General features: G+C 41.9%; 1 protein-coding gene across 1 annotated transcript; it reads left to right on the forward strand.

Annotated features, from left to right (window-relative positions):
• Positions 1-2,388: 2,388 nt before the first annotated feature.
• Positions 2,389-21,581, forward strand: pkn2b (protein kinase N2b). Its single transcript, XM_080535574.1, has 22 exons — positions 2,389-2,416; positions 6,282-6,579; positions 9,625-9,785; positions 10,273-10,396; positions 10,685-10,836; positions 11,165-11,378; positions 11,687-11,854; positions 12,078-12,187; positions 13,593-13,736; positions 13,858-13,933; positions 14,051-14,225; positions 17,253-17,379; positions 17,667-17,785; positions 17,978-18,050; positions 18,164-18,255; positions 18,488-18,664; positions 18,878-18,940; positions 19,058-19,134; positions 19,262-19,404; positions 19,675-19,782; positions 19,904-19,984; positions 20,079-21,581. The coding sequence occupies exons 1-22, from the start codon at positions 2,396-2,398 to the stop codon at positions 20,280-20,282; spliced, it is 2,907 nt and encodes a 968-aa protein (XP_080391700.1). The 5' UTR covers positions 2,389-2,395; the 3' UTR covers positions 20,283-21,581.
• The last annotated feature ends 1,189 nt before the right edge of the window (positions 21,582-22,770 follow it).

The raw sequence follows: 22,770 nt of genomic DNA on the forward strand, positions 1-22,770 counted from the left end.
GGGGCGATAATGATCTACAAAAACAAAGGAGACTATTCAGGCCCTTAAAAGCCCTTAGGCCTTTGGACATCAAATTCAGGTAGTGTACACGAATTGTAATTAGGCTACTCAATACCACCTACACTGTACTTACAGCAGTAACCCTAGTCCTAACACAGACCCCAACCATAACCCTAATGGCAAGGAAATCAGACAGCGTAGGTATTACAATGGAATATCCACACACACAAAAAATAAAATCTAGAAATGTGTGACCTATATTACATGAAAAGCTGCATTATATGATTATGTTTGATACAGCAACTCATGGTCTATGGCAAGAAACAGATCTACAACGAGGAGGTTTCTGACCTATAGCTCAGAGGAGTTGTGAGGGAAAGCAACAATGGTGGTTACTAGGGTTTTACCAACCGGGCCTTGCTCCAGGGGTGCCAATCAAACTCACCTCCCTGATAGATGATGTGTGGTTAATAGCAAGTGAATAGCATTTGCTCCCACATGCTAGGCCTTGATACAGTGGTCACATTGGGTAAAGTGAATTCTCTGGCTCTCCCTAAGAGCCCCATATTCTATAACGAGGAATGCAACATATAGACCATCAGAGATATTGTATCAGCACTAACACTCTCAATTGTTCTGGGAGTGATGCTAATAGATGGGCAGGGCAGCACTGATCTTGAAATCTTGGCCTCACAACACAGGTACTAGAGTAAATACAATTCAGAAGATTCTTATCAGCGACCAAAACAAATAGCCTATTGTGTAGGCCCTATGCATATGGAAATAATCTTGCCAATATGAAGGAGATTTTGCATTGTATTTTCAATTCACTTCTTGAATTAAAATTAAATTGACCCCGACCATGATCAACTTCAAAATATAATTATTAATTTCTTCCAATTGAATATTATATGGGTTGATTGCCGAGATCGAATGCGACTTTGTTTATTATATTATTTTCGAGCTCACTTCTATTTGAGCAAATAATACATCCATACGGATTCTATTTGAATATCCACTGCTTACAGCAAAAATATCATAAAGACACAGCTTGTTGTGTCTCGTTTTCATGGCGGCTTCACACTCACTCGTGGGCATCCATCCCACACCACATTTCCTGGGGCAATGAGAACAAAATAATGAGCGTGTTTGAAAGGATCAATTTGAAGCCGTTTCCGACCAGTGGTGATCAGTGCGATCAGCGCCTTTCAATAGCCTACCTCTTCCATGATGAGATAACTATCTGTTGGACTTTGGAAATGTACAATAAGTCCTGAGATCGAAACTCCACACAGTTCGTAGAATCATATACTTACTGACAATACTATTGTCAATAAAAGAGTAAAACTAACAAATGAGTACCGTGATCGGTAAACAAAACAAAACAAAAATAATATTTATTGTCCACAAATAAACACCTCTCAGGCATGAAAATGGGTCTGGGTGAAAAAGGTGAGAAGGATACGAGACCCGGAACCTGCTAGGCGGTCCTGGCGGAAAGTTTTTTTTGTGGAAAAATTAGCTTCCATGTGCTCATATCTGATTTCTTTTAGATTTACTCTAGTGGTGGTCACATGCAGAATTACAAGATTGCACAAAAACAAAAACAAAAAGTATGAATGTAGGTCACCTATTTTGGATTCAAAACGGCGAATTTCGCCGAAAGGTGCGCGATTATCATGCCTGTCATTAGTGGGGGGGGGGAGAGAGAGAGAGAGAGAGAGAGAGAGAGAGAGAGAGAGAGAGAGAGAGAGAGAGAGAGAGAGAGAGAGAGAGAGAGAGAGAGAGAGAGAGAGAGAGAGAGAGAGAGAGAGAGAGAGAGAGAGAGAGAGAGAGAGAGAGAGAGAGAGAGAGAGAGAGAGAGAGAGAGAGAGAGAGAGAGAGAGAGAGAGAGAGAGAGAGAGAGAGAGAGAGAGAGAGAGAGAAGGGGGGGCGGGTAGGCAGCCCAGTATGAAACACTTTTCATGGGAAATGTGTCCACGGCGCGCCGCCTGTTCCTGATCACATGACATGGAAGTGCTTATGATTATGATTTGAATAGAGAAAGAGAGCGTGCCCAGGGTTACAGAGAGCGTGATAACGTTTTCAATTCGCTTGCAGAACATTTATGTGTCGTGGACATTGGACGCGCGACTGATATTCGCTCCTATAATCAGTTATAATCTAAGAGGGAGCCAGGGTGCGCCTTGACAATGTCAAATTGACATAGTTTCAGGAAAGTTAAAACTGGACATTTCCATAATCATACATATCACGGAAACGTTGCATCATTGATGATTCCGTCTGGAAGTATCGAGGGAGCAGGAAAAGACAGGACATACCTAGGGGAGGAAGGAGTGTGTCCCTTCACATGACCCGTCTCTCTCTCTCTCCTGATTCAAAGTTGAGAGCCAAGATGGCGGCCGATTCCCAACAGGTAAAAAAACTCTCCTCAACTAACAATAAATATTATGACCTTTATTGTTTAAACAATAGTCAGCGAGTTACATCTAACCGGTGGGTTGTTTTTTCAGCTGTCGTTGTGTTGATAAACAACAGGGTGACTTCTGTGAAACGCTGAGAAAGGGTTCACTTAAGTTAGGACAGGGAGAGCTACTAACTCGAGCTGGGATGTTGTTACATTGTATCAACATTTCGTGAGCTTAGAATGATAAGGTTCTATCTCCGTTTAGGGTAGTTCAGAGATATTGAGCGTCAACGTTTTGACATTCCATTATGTTTGGTGAGATGGAACCTTTGTATTTTATGAATTACTAACTCAAAAATGTCAACATTTTTAAAAAGAACATTAATAAACACCTAATGGATCAGATTATGTCAAAACTCAATTTTGACAAAAATGGAGATAGAACCTTATAATTCTAAGCTCACGAGTTGCCGATGTAGCGCAACAACCGAACAAAACCAGATACATAGACACACTTGTATGGTCTTCTCAGAGGGCTCTCCCTCATGAGTCGAGTAGGTTTACGTCTTGATCGTCTTGCCTTGTTGTCAATAAAGATAGTCATATATGTCCAAAAGGCTTGTTGAATGACATTCATGTTACAACATTTTGGCTACCTGTCCTGTCCCGATGTATCTGCGTCCGGGTTGCTTTAGTGGGGGACTGGGGGAACAGGGGGATTGTCGAGAGTCGGCACACACTGATGCAGGGGTTCTCAACCCTCTCCTCTGGGACCCCCAGCCGCTCCACATGTTTGATCTGTTCCACCACCAGCACACCTGATTCAACTCATCAAGTACAAACCATCATTGCTTTATACTTGATCAGTTGAATCAGGTGAGCTGGTGGTGGAACAGATCAAATATGTGGAGCGGCTGGGGGGTCCCCGAGGAGAGGGTTGGGAACCACTGGATTAGAGGATCAACCTGCTTGTGTTGATGAACGTAGAACCAATATGCCTAAGCCTATCCCAACAAGGCCACCTGGAGTCCCAGCCCAGTAGGCTGCAGGTGCATGCCTGTTTATTTCAGACAATAAAGAGGTGAATCATGGTGTCTTTTAGTCACTAATTGCCCAAACTTTAGCAAGGGAAAGCTCAGTGGCCACTCTCACTGCCAATGGAACACTCCTGTCACTACCTAGGCCTATTACTAGTTGGCATCATTTCCTCTAATCCATCACATTATAAGGGGCAGTTACTATGGGCTACCTGTCCTTTTAACAGATGGAATTGTTTTGGTATTTCTTATTTTGATTTCCAAGACAAGTTTTCTCCAGTATTCCCTATCAGAACAACACCCAATAGATAGGCCTACATGATGCCCCTGGTGTCCTGTGCAACATGATCATACCCTGCACTTTGAGTTTATATTCAAATGATATATTGTGTCATATGAAATGGGGATTCCCAAAAGGGTCTAATTTGCTATGTTATAACTTATTTTCATCAATTATGAAAAGGTCTACTCTTACATGCGTACAGTAACACTTGCCTGTGTGTAGTAATATTGACATAGGTAGTTATTCTGTAATTAGTCTACTAACAACACCAACACACTACATGTAGTTACTGCTTTGTAATTGCATTGTAGTTGAGATGTTTTGTAATTGCACAAATGGATTAAGGAACAGTCCAAAAGCTGTTTAATAAAACATTCTGCCTTTACACCATAACAATGCAGACTATTGTAATACAGACTAACAAACAATTGTCTAATCACAGGACGAGTAAGTACAGCATTACTACACATACTGTAACTGGGAAGCCTACTTTAGTTTAACACTCATTAATTACCATAAGGGAGAGATTGGGACTAGTTAGATGCGAGTTTGAGACTGTTTTACAGTCATATCATAATTCCGAAATGATATGATGGAATAGTTATTGCTCTGCTCCGAGGGTCATTCCTCTGTAGCTTGTGTTTCAGGGCACGTGGCCACCTGCTCTCCCAACGCGAGAATTAGTGAGTTATGCAATAAGGCTGCTGTTTGACTCTCTGTGTAGATTTGTCCTTCAGCCAGTCAGTGTTTGTGGGTGGGGCCGGAGCAGCCCGTTTTAGGGAGGGATACCCGAAACTAGAGTTCCAGATCCAATTTGGTCTGAGTCATTTTCTATGCATTCCCATAGGCTTAATGGAGGGAGTTTTCGTTTGAGTGTTTGTCTTTGCAACCAGTGTAGGCTACTTCCTTACTGCTGCGACTGTGACCTGACCCTTAACGGCTTTGGAACGTGTCTGGATCCTGTGGTGCAGTTACACTTTATTTTAAGATCCACCTACCCTGTAACCGATACTTAACTTGTCTGCTTGCATCAGTGGGATCTTATCCAGTATGAGGCTTAGCAGGATCTGTCCTCACCGAACTGCTTATCAGCTCTTCTGATGTCCAAGGAGCAGCCGGAGAGAAAACAAAGAGCAGGACCGACTGACTGATGTGTTATAGACTTTTGCTCCTGTATCAAAATGGTTGTGCTTCATGACAGTGGATCTTTCTGTCTCTCTATTACGTTGTAAACTTGGTTTTGGACACACAAGGAGGGGGAGATCTGTATTTCAAAAATGCTTGGATCTGTAAGTCCGTCTGGGCTGGATGTCATGGTAAGGAGGGCATTCCCTGCATTATAGGCTAGTTGTATTGTTGTTTTATTGTCTTGTTTTGTCCCCAGAGCGTAAAGCTTGGGACACAGTTATTTTAATGGGAGATGTAATATTGTCTATGAGATGTGTTGTTTACTAGTAGCTGTAGATCAAAATGGACCCATTTACGATCAAACAATCTGCTTTGCTGAAGCCTTGCATAACTCTGATAATACACCTTATAACAACGAGTGTTTTTTCTCTTTTCTTGCCACATATTTTTGACAAAATGATTGAATCTTTTATCTCTCTGTTTTGAGATTTTATGTGTGTTTTTATGAATGCATCAACAGTGTGCCGTAGCTTTTCTGCAATTATTTGTAGTAGTTGTTATTACAGCGTTCAGAAGGCAATGTGCGCCCCACCCCATTGATAGCAGATAGCCAAACTACGTTTGCAGTCTGGTAATAAATCATGTTTAGTGTCCATGCATTTAGTTAGTGGGGTAGCCTCAGTTCAAGGAAACCAAATGTTTGTGCATATTTTTTTAGTGAAAATACTAGGCTACGTTCTAATCTAAACCTTGGTTTCCCCTAAGGGAATGTTGACTTCACTCAAGGGAATGTCCTCAATTCAAACGTTCTTCTTGAATGCAGAACAATCTGAAAAGATTGTGATCAGTTCATGGATTCAGAACACAGGACTTGCTCTCACATAAAATAGCATTAGCTGTTTAGTGTTTACAACCAGTGCATAGATGGTGATTTCTCATAGGTACAGTATGTCTAGAAACCTGATGTACAACAACTTTTTGCTTGATGGTTTCAGGAAATGCTTGACACTAATCCTTAAATTGCTGTGGGCTATCTGAAACAATGCACTAGGCCTGTGAGGCCCCCTGTCCAGTGTGGTGTACCCTTTGGCAGTGACGTGTTCACTGGCATTCCTTGGTATTGTCTGGCCATTGGGCTTTTGTTAAGGTCAGCTGTTGTGTTTTGAGGTCAGCGTATAGTAGCACCATTGAGAGGCCCTGTACCTCCCCAGCCACTGATTAGCTTTCACTTTATCCCATTACATAACAGCTGTGTCAGTAAGACGGTAGGTACTGCCAGAGAAACCAGCCATGGGGAGAAACACAGGTGGCCACTCTATTTGGCGGAGTGTTTGTTTGTTTTTAAATTAGAAAGATAGAACTGACCTTTCACATTGTTTCTCTGAATGTTGCTTTACTTAATTTGTTGTTGTGGTGTTTTTTCCAGGGAGATGCCAGGGGGGACATGGTGTCAGAGCGGCTGGGGCTGGGCCAGAACCTGGATCTGTCAGACACCATGGTGCAACAGAAACTGGAGGAGATTAAAGACCAGATTAAAAGGGAGATCCGCAAGGAGCTGAAAATCAAGGAGGGGGCAGAGAACCTGCGCAAAGTCACCACCGACAAGAAGAGTTTGGCCTATGTGGACAACATGCTGAAGAAGTCCAACAAGAAGGTGGAGGAGCTGCATCAGGAGCTGCAGGAGCTCAATGCCCACATTGTGGTGAAGGACCCAGAGGAACTAGGTATGGTGGGGGTCATGTGGGAGAAAGGGAAACGTTTTGTCCATGTCATCATATTATACAGAATCTGTCAGTGTCAACCCTGTTTAAGTGGACGTTAGACTGGACAGAAACTCTGCCATTGTTTTATTCACACCTCCATGATGCTGAGGATACTTGCATCAATATTCAACACCTACTACGGGATGGGAATTGATAAGATGTTATTGATACCGATGCCATCATCGATTCTGCTTATCGGTCTGATTCTTTATCGATTCCTTTATCAATTCCTGATCAATTTTCTGTGTCGGAAAAAAAGTAGGCCTACACAGGTTTTCAGCGTTGACGAAGCTGTTTTATTATCTCTTGAGTCTCTGAACACAGTGTAGAATGTCTGCCTAATAACGTTTGAACATGTTTATGAATGAATTACAAAATAGTCATATTATAGTAATATATAGTTATAGTATAGTAATATTTGAACAAATTACAATACTCCTTTTCAAAAGGGAATATGCTGGAACCAAATATAACATTTAACAGGCACATAACACATTGGTAGCAATAACTGACGCAGCGCAAAGTAGCAATGGGTGCGTTATTCAGTGGCAATGGTCGTCTACCATTTCGATTCCACAACGTTGTATTTCGTTTGACTTTGTTTGTCACATTTTAGATCATAATATCAGCTTTCTCAACCAAAATTAGCAAATGGATACCAGGTGTTGTGGCATAGCCTGACGCATGAATACCGTCCTTGTTGCGACTAAATAAAACGTTACACTCCACAGAGTTTGACATCATGACATTTGCAACGTGCAACTGTCAGAAAAACCTGCCGGAATCGATAGATACGATTCCGATGATATGAACAATTTGGAATCGGTTCTCGATTCCCATCCCTACCTACTAATGAAGGGAAGGCTGAAGTCTGCTAAAATAAATGCGCATATGCTAGATTTACCCCTAAGAGCCCCATAAGAGCTACATACATATCTTACACTGTGCCAGTCTGCATTGGTTAGTTTGTTACTGTGTGGTGTACATACCCATGTATCCATATAGCATGATTTACTCAATGCCGTCTACAAGGTTCCTTTTTTTTCTCCATCCACACATGAGCCTTTGTGAATGACTGACTACTGCCCAGTGTTTACTCAGTTAAGTGTATGAGGAAGGTCGATGGTGTAACACAGGGAGGATTTGCTCAGAATGAGCAAGCAGGCACCCGATTTCCCCAGAGTGAGGGAGAATAGACAGGTGGGTGTTTATGAGGCAGACATCTTTTCCCACCATCTCTAACACAGACATCTTTTCCCACCATCTCTAACACAGACATCTTTTCCCACCATCTCTAACACAGTCAAACTTTCCAGTATTCTGTCTGGATAAAACCTTTGCTCATGGACATAGAACCCTCCTAAACTCTTAACTTCCTCCACCCCAAACATCATTGCATAGCAAAAACAAACTGTGTTAATGTTGTAGCCTATGTTATACTGTATGTTGCCCTGCATGAAAAACCTTAACCCAACCAAGCAAACATCCCTTGTTTGTTGACGATAAAATAACCTAATCTTTTGTCTTTGCCATCTTTTCGAGCTGTCCCCTAAAGATTACAGGAAGGACGTTGGAAGTGTTTAGATTTCAGGGAGGTCTTTTGAAGATAAAAAAAATATATATTATATTTTTAGCTTGCAAATCTGAGTTATATAGTGTATACACAGTCTGGAGCATGGTCTCTCCTATGCCTTGAAGTGTATTGCTCAAACACTGATTCTCTGTATACTGTACACTGTGCAATTTACTGTATATCTTGAGTTAGAGTGGTGGTAGTAGGTCATTAACTTTCCACATAAGAGAGTGTAGTCTGTTTAATTGTCTCTCGTTTTGCAGAAGGTAATATCTGAAAGCCCTGAGGCCTTTAACACAAACACTTGTCATCCTCTGGTACCTTTACCTCATGGCTGGAAATGAATGAATGAAAGGGATTGGACATGCTTTGTACTCAGGCTCTGAGAGGATGATATCTAATGTATTTCATGAGAGCTTATCATTGTAGGAAATCTGGAACGGAGCAAAGGATTTGGTATCTGGACATACACTGTATGGCCAAAAGTATTGGGACACCCGAACATCACACCCATGTGCTTGTTGAACTTCTCATTCCAAAACCATGGGCATTGATACGGAGTTGGTCCCACCTTTTTACCGCTATAACAGCTTCCACTCTTCTGGGAAGACTTTCTACTCGATTTTAGAATATGGTTGTGGGGACTTGCTCCCATTCAGCCTCAAGAGCATTAATGATGTCGGGCACTGATGTTGGGTGAGAAGGACTGGCTTCCAGTCTGCGTTCTAATTCTTCCCAAAAGTGTTGGATGGGGTTGAGGTCAGAGCTCTGTGTACAGGCCAGTCAAGTTCTTCCAGACTAAACTCGGCAAACTCGTCATTATGGACCTCACTTTGTGTATGCTTTGTCATGCTGAAACTGGAAAAGGCCTTCCCCAAACTGTTGTTACAAAGTTGGAAGCCCCAGATGATAATTGTGTCCACATACTTTTGTCCATATAGTGTATATAGTGTAATCGATATGTTATATTTAGTTAGCCAAATATCACTAGAGGCTGAGGTGACTCGAGCGTTCCAAAGGGAAAGTGTTAGTCACTACAAGTCTGTTTCCTAGTTTCTCTGTTTATTTAACTGTGTGTGTAACACTTTCCATTTCACCTGGGAAAGTCTGACAGAAACCTGTTATGTTTCTCGATGAAACAGAGCTTGTCTGCACACGCCTGGACTGTGTTCCAGTGTGTCAAATTGACAATCGACTACAGTATATTACTAAACTCCTCCAAATAAAGCAATTGATCTCTTCGCCTAACTTCTTTCATGTTTGCCCTTTATGTGGCAGGCATGAATGAATATACAGTACAACCCTATACAATTATTTTTAACATATTTAAATATGAGACGTTAACACTTTGTTGGCTGAAATGGTATGTAATTCTATGGAATAAAGTTTCTTTATTCACCTTTTGTTTGCACCCTGTTATTGTGTTTGTGTAGTTTCAGAGTACGCGCTCACACCAAACACCCCCGGCAGCGTGTCGCGGATGTGTGCAAACAACAGCAGATTAGCAGCCCTGAAGAAACAGAACGACATTGAGCTTAAAGTGAAACAAGGAGCTGAAAATATGATCCAGATGTACTCCAACGGATCCTCAAAGGTAGCTCTACCCCACACTCTTTGTTTCCATTTATGTTGGGGGGGGGGGGGTAACCCAGTATTTAATTACTCTAACACTCAATGGATGATTCAGAGGAGCATGGAAAACTAAGTGAGCTACAGTCTGAGACCAATGTCAGCACCGATATCCCTTCTGGGTTGTTTGAATCATCTGTTTCTCCTTGTTGTTTGTAACAAAGCCCAGCAGCTGTCATTTGTTAAAGGAGCCAACCCTCATTTGTTTTAAGAAGCCCCAAAGGAACTTTTTTTATTTAATCACCTGCACAGCTACTACACTTTGGCTTTGACCATAAGGAGAAAATGTGAGAGGAAGCTACAGTGTTCTCTCCCTGATGTGGTTAACTTCCTGTTCAAAATGTCACTTTACTTTGGTTTATATTCATTAGAGCCACTTCTCTGTGTTAAGGGTGTTGACCATGCTTGAAACTTTGATAAAGTCTGCATGTTCTTTCTCTCTACGTCTGCAGGATCGAAAGTTGCTAGCGACCGCCCAACAGATGCTCCAGGACAGCAAGACAAAGATAGAGTTCATCAGGATGCAGATTCTCAAATCGAGCCAAAACAACGACGTGAACTATGAGAATAATGATGGTAGGGGTTAGACACATCTCTCTCCAACTTGCATTCATTTATCTTTGCATTCATTTATCTTTGTGTTCTGCCCGTTTTAATAATGTTGACAATGTGAACTTTATACTCAGTATGTGAACTTTATACTCAGAACTTTATACTCAATGTGAACTTTATACTCAGTAGTACATATTTATACAGTATAAACTTATATATATACCCTAACCCTATACTCAGTATAAAGTTGGATGTACTTAGCTTGACTATCTAAACTTGTAACTAGTAACTAGTTTGACTATCCCCCCATAGTCTCTGTGAAGCCCATCATCAGCCCTCTGGACTTGCGGCTAGAGGAGCTATGGCATCACCTCCGGATAGAGACTGCTGTTGCAGAGGGTGCCAAAAACGTTATGAAACTGCTTGGCTCTGGCAAGGTGACAGAGAAGAAAGCCCTCTCTGAGGTGAGGCCAGCACTTTACACACACAACCACTCAATATGGACTTTTTTTAGACAGTACCTACAGTAGCATAGGGTACAGTATTATAGCCTAGTAAGTCTACTATAGTGATCCAGAGTAACATGTTGCAGGTCTATTCAGTGTCGGTCTTGTTGATGATGTGTTGCAGTAAGGACAATTCAGTCTCAAGCTAACAAGGCTGCAATCCTATGTCAGTGTAGAATGTGATTAAGAGCACACAGGGTTTTGGTCAATTATCTCTTAAGCTAGTGTATTATTATGTCAGAAGATGTTTAAGGGGCTGACCTTTCTTTGTTCTTTAATCTTCTAGGCTCATGCCCGGTTTAACGAGTCCAGTCAGAAGTTGGACATTTTGAAATTCTCCCTGGAGCAGAGACTCAGCGAACTCCCCAAAAATCACCCCAAGAGCGTGCTCATCATGGAGGAGCTGGCCGCGGTGGTGTCCCCGCCTCTGAGCCCGCGGCAGAGCATGATCCCTACACACAACCAGTACAGCACGGTGGCCAAGCCTGCTGCACTGACGGGTAAGATCCTCCTTTAACCCCCCCATAATGTTATTCTTATCACTCATGCCTAGGACACGCAAACGAAACAATGCTTTATTTGCTGTGCAGTCAATCGTTGGAGTATGATAACATTCCGAGACAACAATCTCTAAGAGATTAGAGCTTAGAGCTCAGGGCCAGCCATAGTCAGTGCACCTGGAGCAGTTAGCGGTTAAGGACACAAAAGCAGTGGTAGGTACCTTAGATATGAGGACAGCAACCTCCCAGTCACCAGATCACATGACTGAAAGTCCTGGTCCTGACTCCATGTGTTGTGTGTGTGACAGGAACGTTGGACGTGAGGCTCATGGGCTGTCAGGACCTGCTCGAGAGCGTCCCAGGGCGCTGCAAGACCTCCTCCACCTCTCTCCCCGGCTGGAGCCCCAGCGAGAACCGCTCTTCCTTCATGAGCAGGGCTAGCAAAAACAAAGGAGCCAGAACCGACGACCAGTCCAGTTAAGTGTTGGGTCCTCCCGTATGTTAAACCAGTTTTGTCTTCATGGCATAACATGCGCAACTTTTCACCAGATGTGATTTACAGTGGATCTCTTTTTAGTCACACAAAGTTCTGATTTTTTCCTTGTCTGTGAGCCTCCCTGCCAGTGCTTTACCAGTAGGGATTGGAATCTCAGCAGGCTGATTTCAGAGTTAGGAAATAAAGCTCTTCTCTCTCCACAGATGAGATCAGCGCCGTGCTGAAGCTGGACAACATTGTCGTGGGTCAGACGAGCTGGAGGCCAGTCAGTAACCAATCCTGGGACCAGAAGTTTACGTTAGAACTTGACAGGGTAATCTTAATCACACACACTAACACACACACCCTCATTCTAAAAATGTATTGTCTTACACACAAGCACTGACAAATGCTGTAAAATCACTTTTTCACCATCGAGTGTACGTGACATAACCCACAGTCAACCTCTTTGAACTTCAGTAGTGGGTAAAGTGTGATTACGAGAGCCAACAACAGATCCCTCTTAATAGAAAAGGATTGCTTACCCACTGTCAACATTCTTCTAGCTAATTTGGATTAGTATCACTCTTTAGGGCTACCTGAGCTTTGCCTAAATCGGTCACTGGTGGTTTCCTTCTTAAAGGTTATGCCCTTTCAGAATACAATGCCATGACCTGATGCTATCAGCTGTCAAAAAGAAGTATAGAAGACTTTCTGAAATCTGCTATGACTTTTAAAGCCTGTTGCAAGTAAAGTGGCGCTCATGTCGCATCCTTTAGCTTACTCTTGACCTCTTGTGTGCTGGTCCCTTGAACGATTAGCACTCAAGGCAACGTGAGGGCTGCTTGCTAATCTGGACTTGTGCAACTATCACTGAATTCCAGGGACGGCTGTCACTAAGTCGCCTCTTACTTTCCCCTGCAGCTCAGAAGTCTGGTTTTAGTCCCCTGCAGCTCAGAGGTCTGGTTTTAGTCCCCTGCAGTTCAGAGGTCTGGTTTTAGACGTGACTCAGTTTTAGGGCATTGGCCGGATCCCAAAATTGTAAAGTTCCATCAATCCCTGGTGAGGGATGAGTTGCTTTTTTTGTATTTGAATTATTTATAGAAAGCCTATATAGAAAACTATTTGTTGGCATCGATAGTTTGGGTACATAACGTATCGTTTTCGTCTTAGTACGTTGTACTTACTTATTAATGACTAGTGCATCAATTATATCATATTGTTTAACTAAACAGATTCAGAATAATCAAAACACTGTACGTATATACCTGATGGCACCTGATACAGTTCATGTTGGTTATCCTGCCACTGATGCTGAGTGAAGGTTTGTCTCTACACCGAGTTTTGGATTGGTTTACTATTTAGTAACGCCCCCCCGTTTGCCTGAACTTTCAATCGTGTTTAAAGTTGCTTTAAAAAAAATTGCAACAATTGACATTGCCAACAAACGAAAATGTGTTGAGAGAAAAATATATGTAGCTTATATAAAGAAAATCGCTCATCGATCATCTCCAAAACTAAAGCAGATCTAGCTCTTCTGCCCACCACCTACTGGTGGTGCTTAGATTGTAAGCTTCGGGATTTGAAGCTTTTATTTGCTTCATGTGAATTTACACTGCTATTAAAACAAACGTATAATATCTTATACCTATTTTGCTTTTCACATTTGACCATAATGTTTTATTGCTGTGATTTGCTGTTTTGTCTTGTTAACGGAGCATGGTTTGTGTGTCCTGCAGTCACGTGAGCTAGAGATCTCTGTCTACTGGAGGGACTGGAGATCCCTGTGTGCCGTCAAGTTCTTACGTTTGGAGGACTTCCTGGACAACCAACGCCATGGCATGTGCCTCTACCTGGAGCCCCAGGGCACCCTGTTTGCAGAGGTACTTACCACTTCCCCCCAGCACACACTCAACACACAGTCAGGGTTTCATTCGATCCTGCAAAAACATCTTCATGCTGTTTTGTTAATTATTGTGCTTATTACATTTTCTTTTCCCTCAGGTTACATTTTTCAACCCAGTTATCGAGAGGAGACCGAGACTCCAAAGGCAGAAAAAAATCTTCTCAAAACAGCAAGGTCTATACATGCACAGTTTTATTTGTTTTTGTATCTCAGCTTTGTTTGTCATATTCAGTAAACGTAACTAGCTAGCCCGTGGTGTGTGACCATCTCTCTCTCCTGCCGTGTTCCCAGGTAAGACGTTCCTGCGGGCTCCTCAGATGAACATCAACATCGCCACCTGGGGTCGCCTGGTGAGGAGAGCCATCCCCTCTGTCAACGACTCCTTCAACCCTCAAGTGCCCCCAGAGCTAGCCTCAGAGCACCCTGACACTGAACCTGAGTCTGTCACCCCGGTGTCCTCCCCCAGGTACACACACACACACATACACACACACACACACACACACAGTCTGTCACCCAGGTGTCTGTCACCCAGGTGTCCTCCCCCAGGTACACACACACACACACACACACACACACACACACACAGTCTGTCACCCAGGTCTCCTCCCCCAGGTACACACACACACACACACACAGTCTGTCACCCAGGTCTCCTCCCCCAGGTACACACACACGCACAGGCATCTTAACACATCAAGCCTCTCAGGCATACTTCCAATGTAGGGATGGGACGATTATCGTGTTTATCGTTAATCGCGATAAAAACACCCGCGATAACTTTATCGTGGAGAATTTTAATTAGTTGAATAATCGTCATAATCGTTTTTTATTTATTTTTTTATTATTATTATTTTTAAATGACTGGACTTTTTAAATAGGCACTACATTTTATAAACACTGCTTTGTCTGACTGGTGGTCCCCAGCTGATGACCCAGTTAGGCCCACATAGGTGTTCAGTGATGTGTCACAGCACACCTGTTCTAAAGGCACTGTTGGAGGTGCGTCAGGCAGCAATGCCCAGCAGGAGTACCATCACCTGTATCATGATTTGATCTGTCTGTTTTTATTGTATGTATTAATGTATGTGACCTATGTGTGTTTTTTTGTTGTTGTTGTTAATATTTTTATTGAGTTTCACAGAGTCATGTACACAACAGGACATAACAACAACAACTAGTGTCCGTGGGGGAGGTTATTGTCCCATTAATAGTAGAAAACTAGTTTTGCACTTTGTTATGCAGTACATTGTCCATAAACAATAACAGAAAATGTTCTTTCTCTTTTTTTTTTACAAACTAACAAACAAAAAACAAAAGACAAACAAAACAAAACAAACAAAAAAAAACAACAGGGGGGGAGGAGGCCATGTCACATATCAGAAATAAACAGAAAAGAAAATGACAACAAATGCCATAATATATGGGGGGATCACCCCCATCGGAGACAGCATCCATGTCTTACAGTCCTAAACACAGCGGCAGCACAACACCAGCACAGTAAATAATATTGTGACCCATACATTGTAGATCTGTTACACATTAGTCTTGTGTACTTTCTTGAGTGTAATCCACCAAACCTTTCATTACAATGGCAGCCAGTCTGGTACCAATATAATCTAAGAACGGAGACCAAATCTTATAGAATGTCTTTATCTTACACTTAGACCTATATGTCAGATATTCCATAGGAATCATATCAAAAATGACCTTGTGCCATCCAGCTATTGTAGGCGGTTTGCAGTCTATCCATTTCAGCAATATATTTTTCCTTGCACAAAAAGTGAGGATACACAGAAGTCTTTTGGAATGCATACTTTTAAGTTGTTTGTCTGGCAACCCAAACAATAGACACATGGGGTCCTTATCCAATGTAACATCTAGAATTAGATGAATTGTATCCACTATACCTTTCCAGTAATCATCTATATATCTACAAGTCCAAACACAATGAACAAAGCTCCCAACCTCGGTAATACACTTTGTACACATTTCCGATTTGTTATGATCCATTTTATGTCTAAGTTGGGGAGTAATCTGCAAACGTTGTAGTAGTCTAAATTGCGTTTCCTTCGTCCTATTACAGATTGAGATGTCGTTTGCCGATTGCCATATTAGTGACCAAGTTGCTGCATCAGTATTAATGTTCAGGTCATTATTCCAGTCTTTGGGCGTAAATGCAGGTTTGCCTTTATCATATTTCGAAAGTGCTCTATACCCAAGCCCCAGAATGCCTCTCGTCTTTCCAGCAGAGACTATCTCCTCCAGCGGAGAGGGATGGTGACAGAGGCCAGTGTCTTTTTGGCTATTTAAAAAACTTCGTATCTGAAGGTATCTGAAAAACTCATTTCGTGGTAGGTCATATTTCTTACATAATTGGTCAAATGAAAGTAGTATTTCCGTATCATATAAATGTCCGATAGTAACCATCCCTTTGCTGTCCCACCGCTTGAAACCCCTATCCGTGGCACCAGGGGAGAAGTCTATGTTGCCCCAAACTGGCGAGAGGGAGGATGTAATAATCGTATGTTATAAATAAATAGTAATATAATTGAGATTTCTCACATGAGCCGCGCGCGAATATCCTCACAGAAATTTGTCTCGCGCGATTGTTCAGCCTGCATGGGTAACGTGACTGTCAAGTCAGCCTTGTCAGTCAGTCACTAACGTATGCTAGCCTTCTCACCATGGCTGCATCGGCCCCGTGTCCATTGCCTCACCTTTCCAGGGTTGCACGCAGGCTTCTATGCATACCTGCAACTAGTGTTCCTTCAGAGAGAGTGTTTAGTGCCAGTGGGCACATACTCACACCTCTCCGAGCACAGCTAAAGGCAGAAAAAGTGAACATGTTGACATTTTTGCACTTTAACCTATCTTGAAGCTTTCAAGTCTCTAAGCCACAAGGCTAGCACTCAGTTTGATGACAGAAAAGTGTCAGTGTTCAAGTTTTGTTTGACAGTATTTTTTCCCTTTATTTATGCAGTGATACCTTATAATTTATCATTACCTTATTTAAGATTTTATTAAAGATTTTTATTTTTGTCAAGATGTTTTTAAAATGATGTTAATGTTTTAACATGATTCAACAAAAATACAACAAAATCTAAGTTAAAGTGATTACAGTGTGTTTTATTGGCATTCAAAAAAAAGTTTTTTTTATTTTTTATTTTTTTAATTCTCGCGATAATATCGTGGATCGCGATTATTTTGCCCACGATAATCGTGACATGACATTTTCTAATCGTCCCACCCCTATTCCAATGTTTACAAACAATGCAGTAAAACCAATTTATATTTTGAGTTCTGATGGGGTAAAAAAGTTGAACTAAGCTTGTGATTTTGTTCTTGAAGAATCAATTGCTATATTTAAAAAGTAATAAAAATGGATGTACCAATCCCAGATTGTCCCTTTTTATAATGTTTATAAAAGTTGCAATGAATGAAAGCTGCATGTTGTCAGCCCCCCTCCTGAACTCCCTCTCTCTCTCCTCAGTGACCCTACGGTGACCTCATTGGACTTTGAGAAAGATTTTAGACATTACTCGAAGCGCCATGCTATGGCTTTAGAGTTTGGAGGGCCCATATTGGAAAGCAAAATTGGAGATGGAGATGAAGTGCAGGTAGATATGAATGCAGTCCATTTTATGCCTTATGCCAGCACCTCATTTGAAGGCATGATTTTGTTGTTGTTTGCAATGGAGCCAGATTTTAACACCTACAGTATATCAGGGGGTTTACTGACCATTCTTACTTTATGCTCGCTGTTTTTACAGCCCTCTCATCTGCACTCCACTTAATGTCAAGAGAAGAGTGTTCGCTAAATGATTCAGTTGTAAATACAAAGTACTGCCTGTACATTTACATTTAGAGTTTCTTACTTTGAACTCGGTTTGTGTTTTTCCCCCAGGATGCCTTGAGTACATTTGACTTCCTGAATGACAGCAGGAACAGCATGGGGGCCAAACCAGTGGAGGAGCAGTCAAACCATGAGCTGATCGCTGTCCCACAGACAGAAACCCAAACAAAGTATGTCACCCTCCCCATAATGTCTTGTTAGGGACCATCATCACAATCTCTCTCTCCTTAAGATGTTTTCCTTTCCTTAATAAGTCTTGATCTTAAATTTGAGGTGATTGGCGTGACCAATATGGCATTTATTTAGGTCATATACAGTACCTAGTTGTATGGTTATTGAACAGACATGTTCTCTGGATTTAGGGAAGAGGAGTTCCGGTTCAATCTCAAAGACTTTAAATGTGTGGCGGTTCTGGGCCGAGGACACTTTGGAAAGGTAAGCGCAGGCTGAACCTCACACATAATGTTGCTTCACTGTGAACAACTAATAGCAAGTTTTTATTGACTTCATCTGCTCACAAGAATCAATCACTCCTCTCTGAATAACAGGTACTACTGGCTGAATACAAAAGCACTGGTGAAATGTTTGCCATCAAAGCTTTGAAGAAAGGGGACATCGTAGCACGTGATGAGGTGGACAGGTAGGCGCAGTCACGTTATGTGTGCAGGTTTAAGAATTGAATTACCAAAGTCCATTTCCAAACTGTATAGGCCTACGTATGCCTTTAATTCAATGTAGGTTGTCACTGAAGCATTGAAATCTTAGGAATTGGCAAGTCAAACGATAACTTGGAAATATGACTAAGATGATTTGTGGTGTTTTTAGTAGTACAGTAGTTGTGTTTAAATGATTGTGCACTGTTGTGCCCTCAGCCTCATGTGTGAGAAGAGGATCTTCGAGACGGTGAACAGCGTCCGCCATCCCTTCCTGGTCAACCTCTTCGCCTGCTTTCAGACCAAGGAACACGTGTGTTTTGTCATGGAGTACTCAGCGGGCGGAGACCTCATGATGCACATACATGCAGATGTATTCAATGAGACACGGGCCGTGTGAGTATCTCACATTTTTTCTGATCCTCATATCAAGTTTTAGAGCAAAGCAATGCAGTCTTAATTTGGGTTTGTATGCTGTATTTGTTTGGGCAACTGTTTATTTTTCTTGTACATACAGTGTTTTTTAAATGATTGCAATCTAGGAAATGTGATTATTTATTTATTTTTGCTGCATATCTCTGAGACTGCTTCATTTCCTCTCTCCATCAGTTTCTACGCTGCTTGTGTGGTTTTGGGACTACAGTACCTCCATGACCATAAAATAGTGTACAGGTACGCATCACACGCTCACACATTCAGAGCTCCTCACAACTGTGTTACAATGGTAGATTGTGTGGTACAGTATTCACTAACATGTCCCCTATGACATTCTCTGAATGTTCTCTCCAGAGACCTGAAGCTGGATAACTTGTTGCTGGACACAGAGGGCTATGTGAAGATCGCAGACTTTGGTCTTTGTAAAGAAGGTGGGTGAAGAAACTGTTTTAATTTCATCTTAGGCCACTATGATTGTACTGCAACACAAGTGAAGCGCTGTGTCTAATAACTGTCTGGTGTATGGTTGACATATGGTTAATGTTCTGTCTCCTGTAGATATGGGGTTCAAGGACCGCACCAGTACATTCTGTGGCACACCAGAGTTCCTGGCCCCTGAGGTGCTGACAGAGACGTCGTACACGCGTGCAGTGGACTGGTGGGGCCTCGGTGTGCTCATCTTTGAGATGCTGGTGGGGGAGGTGAGTGGTTAGCATTTGCACTAGCATTAGCATTAGCATTTGCACCTCTCCTCTGTCTTTCTTCTTCTTCGGCGTATGGGTGGTTGTTTCCTCTCCACTCCACCAGGCTCGGGGCAGAGGGGCTACCCTTTTACCACCCCGAGACCTGGTTGAGGGGCTCATCCGGGCTATGTTTCTGGACACACCTCCAGAAGCCACGTCATTGTCTGTCTTTGAAAGATAAGAACCTGTCACAACAATGTTGTCTGTTTGTGTTCTTGTGACTTACAGTCCCCATTCCCTGGAGATGATGAAGAGGAGGTGTTCGACAGCATCGTAAATGATGAAGTTCGCTACCCAAGATTCCTCTCTACAGAAGCCATCTCCATCATGAGAAGGGTCCGGTTTGATTTTGATTTGCATCTCACAATGTATTTATGTCTATTAGCTTGTAAAAGACTATGGAAAATAATTTGAATGCCTATCCTTTGGAACTTAATCAGTTGTTCTAACCCCCCAGCTTTTGAGAAGAAATCCAGAAAGACGCCTCGGGGCTGGAGAGCGTGACGCAGAGGAAGTGAAAAAGCATCCCTTCTTCAGAGTAGGTTCCCCATGGATTTCTAATTGCATAATCTCAATCAGTGAAAAGGTTATTGCATCTCTCTTAATGATCTATTGTCTCATGTGTTTCTCAGAATATGGACTGGGAAGGTTTGCTGGCCAAGAAGGTGCGGCCACCTTTTCTCCCCACCATCAAGGGCAGGGAGGACGTCAGCAACTTCGACGACGAGTTCACCTCAGAAGCACCGATCCTGACCCCCCCCCGGGAGCCCAGGGTCCTGAAAGAGAGGGAGCAGGAAATGTTTGGCGACTTTGACTATATCGCTGACTGGTGTTAGCCTCCTGTTACAACAACACTTTATACCCTCCCCAACACTGTGAACTGCAACACAGCAACAGAGGCCAGCAGCTACGACAACACACTACTCCCTTTGGTTGCACTTTGTTGCTTGTCTGTGCCATGTAAGGGATTGGCATTTTTATGAAGTTTTTATTTTTTATTTTTTATTTTTTTCTCTCAAACACTGTAGTCTTTTTAACTGTACATTTTAGACAGAGTGACGTAGCCTCCTCTGGTATCCATTTTGTCTTGTCGGCGCACTGGGATGATATTTTTAATAGACCATATCACTTGATTTCTCTGCTCATCTAGATCCGCATCAGCTCTTTTATCCTTTTTTCTGAGAAGTGGATGAAATGATGAATCAAGTTGATGGCTTAAATTGTGCCTATGACTTTATGAAAACGCTGGCTTACAAAATATGAATTATGGTCCAACCAAGAAACTTCTTGCAGTCAGTGTCTCCATTGTAACATTTCTACCAGACTACTAGCTTTTTATCTATGTATTTATTTTTATGTTGCCTTAAACACTTTGGTGTAACAGATTATGGGCTCTTAGCAGTTACCATCACTGAAAACCTACCAAAGCCAGTTGCCAAATGTTGATTCTTCTCAAACTACTAGGATTTGACAGAAAACACTTGGCCAAGAATATACATTGATTGGAGAACTTGAACTTGTTAAAATCTCCAGGTGTTTACTCCAATTAATGTTTACTCTTGGATAATTTAATTCTCACCCCTAATGATAATCCCCAATGACATCCATCATGTATTGTGATATTGAGAAAAAAAAAGGAAGTTATAATTTTATACTGTTTTTAAAAGAACACTAGCATCTTGAATCTGCTGTATAGTATGGCCATATGTTTTGTAGGATGTTGTGGATACAGGTATCTGAAAATGAAGAGGGCAGCTCAATGTTGAGAGCGATACTGAACTTCTCTAATGGAATGTATAAATGTATATTCATAAAAACAAAATATATATGTTGGCGTCTGACATGCCAAAGCAAGCTGTATTTTTAGCAGTCGTTTTATAAAGGCATTCAAAGTCTGGCTTTTTTGGAAGGACTGCCAGCAGTTCCGTTAATGTGAGAAATTATTCATGATGTATCAAATGAGCTATGCAGTGTGTGATCTCCAGTTGTACATGTTTTAAATGTTCTGGGGCTAGGCCATTAACAGTCAGTTAAATATGATTGTCTTCTGATTTGTCTGTGCTATATAATTGAAACAACTGGTATTACTATTCTGTGTGGCTAGCTCAGGAGGACATTTTGTCATCACAACTCATTAAATGCATTCTTCATATAACTGAAGCAAAATCTGTCTTTGTCTTTCTGTGACTTGGGAGAGTTTGTTGGGGGTGTCCCCTTCTTATCTATTACCACAAACATACAGGATGGATAATGTTGGGGCGAGGCTGTTGGTTCACAGTCTGGTCATGTCGTCACTTGGTAATGAACACTCACAAAAAAAAACAGTACTAGTCTCACTGGTCAAACCTGACAAACCACCCTGACATTTCAGCCAAAGCAGATGTGTTACCCTACAGGCTGACTCACACATAGTGCAGGCTCAAGAAGAGTGATCAACCACATGAAATACTTTATATTCAATATATCTGCTTTTTTATGAGTTTAAGTGTGTTGTGTACAGGCTTCCTCGTTGGTTTTAGAGTTAGGCAGATTTGTGTTGAAAAAACACCTGCTCTCAAAAAGGGATGTGTACAGGTATATTCTTATCTCTATGGTAACCCAACAAGAGTGACAGGATGACACTCCTACTCCTGTAAAAAGGGAAGAGGCTGTGCATCCTGTCTAACAGGTCCATCAACTCTGAAGAGGGTGTGTTTGACAGGCAAGGAACAAGCCATGCTAAATACATATATGGCAGTTAAGGGAGTGTAAGGTATCTCCATACAACAGACTTAAAAGTAGCACAAAAAAAGGTGATTTGCAAAACATTCAAGGCTTATTTTAGAATGAGATTGGTATGGGACAATGCCCATTTCCCCATATCCAATAGATATTAGGATTAGGACTGCCAGTCAAATGAAGTAATTCGTTTATACATGTTTTCTCTTTAGTCGATTATTATTATTACTGATTCGTCAGGGGTGTGGATTAAGTAAATTTGGCCCTTATATGAGGGCATAGTTATTCTTCAGTGATGGAGTCTTCCGGGGTGTCTCCGTGAGTGCAGGCGGTGGAGTGCATTGCCTATCTGGTCCATGGCAGCTTTTAAGGACTCTATCATGGACCTTCTCACTGACACATGCAACTGTTTCTCAACCCTCTACTGTTTTTCAAAACCTTCCCTGTTGGCTGCTTACTGTCTGTCCCATGCATGCCTGTTGACTTCCTGTGTTTGTTCAAATTTGCATACTGTATGTATGCTAATTGTGTATTCTGTTAGTGTGCTTTTGTTGTGGGGGTTTATGTGGATGTGTGACGCTGTCCTTTTAACTTATAATTGATGCT

The sequence above is a fragment of the Nansenia antarctica genome (assembly GCF_963989245.1).
Source record: "Nansenia antarctica genome assembly, chromosome: 7".
In the NCBI taxonomy this organism is placed as follows: Eukaryota; Metazoa; Chordata; class Actinopteri; order Argentiniformes; family Microstomatidae; genus Nansenia; species Nansenia antarctica.

What these genes read in the sequence shown, in the direction of transcription:
- pkn2b (XM_080535574.1), top strand. Translation starts at nt 2,396, where the DNA reads ATGGCGGCCGATTCCCAACAG. An exon ending in AGGGCACCCTGTTTGCAGAG is followed by an intron (nt 13,737 to 13,857) that starts GTACTTACCACT and finishes CTTTTCCCTCAG; the next exon opens with GTTACATTTTTCAACCCAGT. An exon ending in GCACGTGATGAGGTGGACAG is followed by an intron (nt 18,256 to 18,487) that starts GTAGGCGCAGTC and finishes TTGTGCCCTCAG; the next exon opens with CCTCATGTGTGAGAAGAGGA.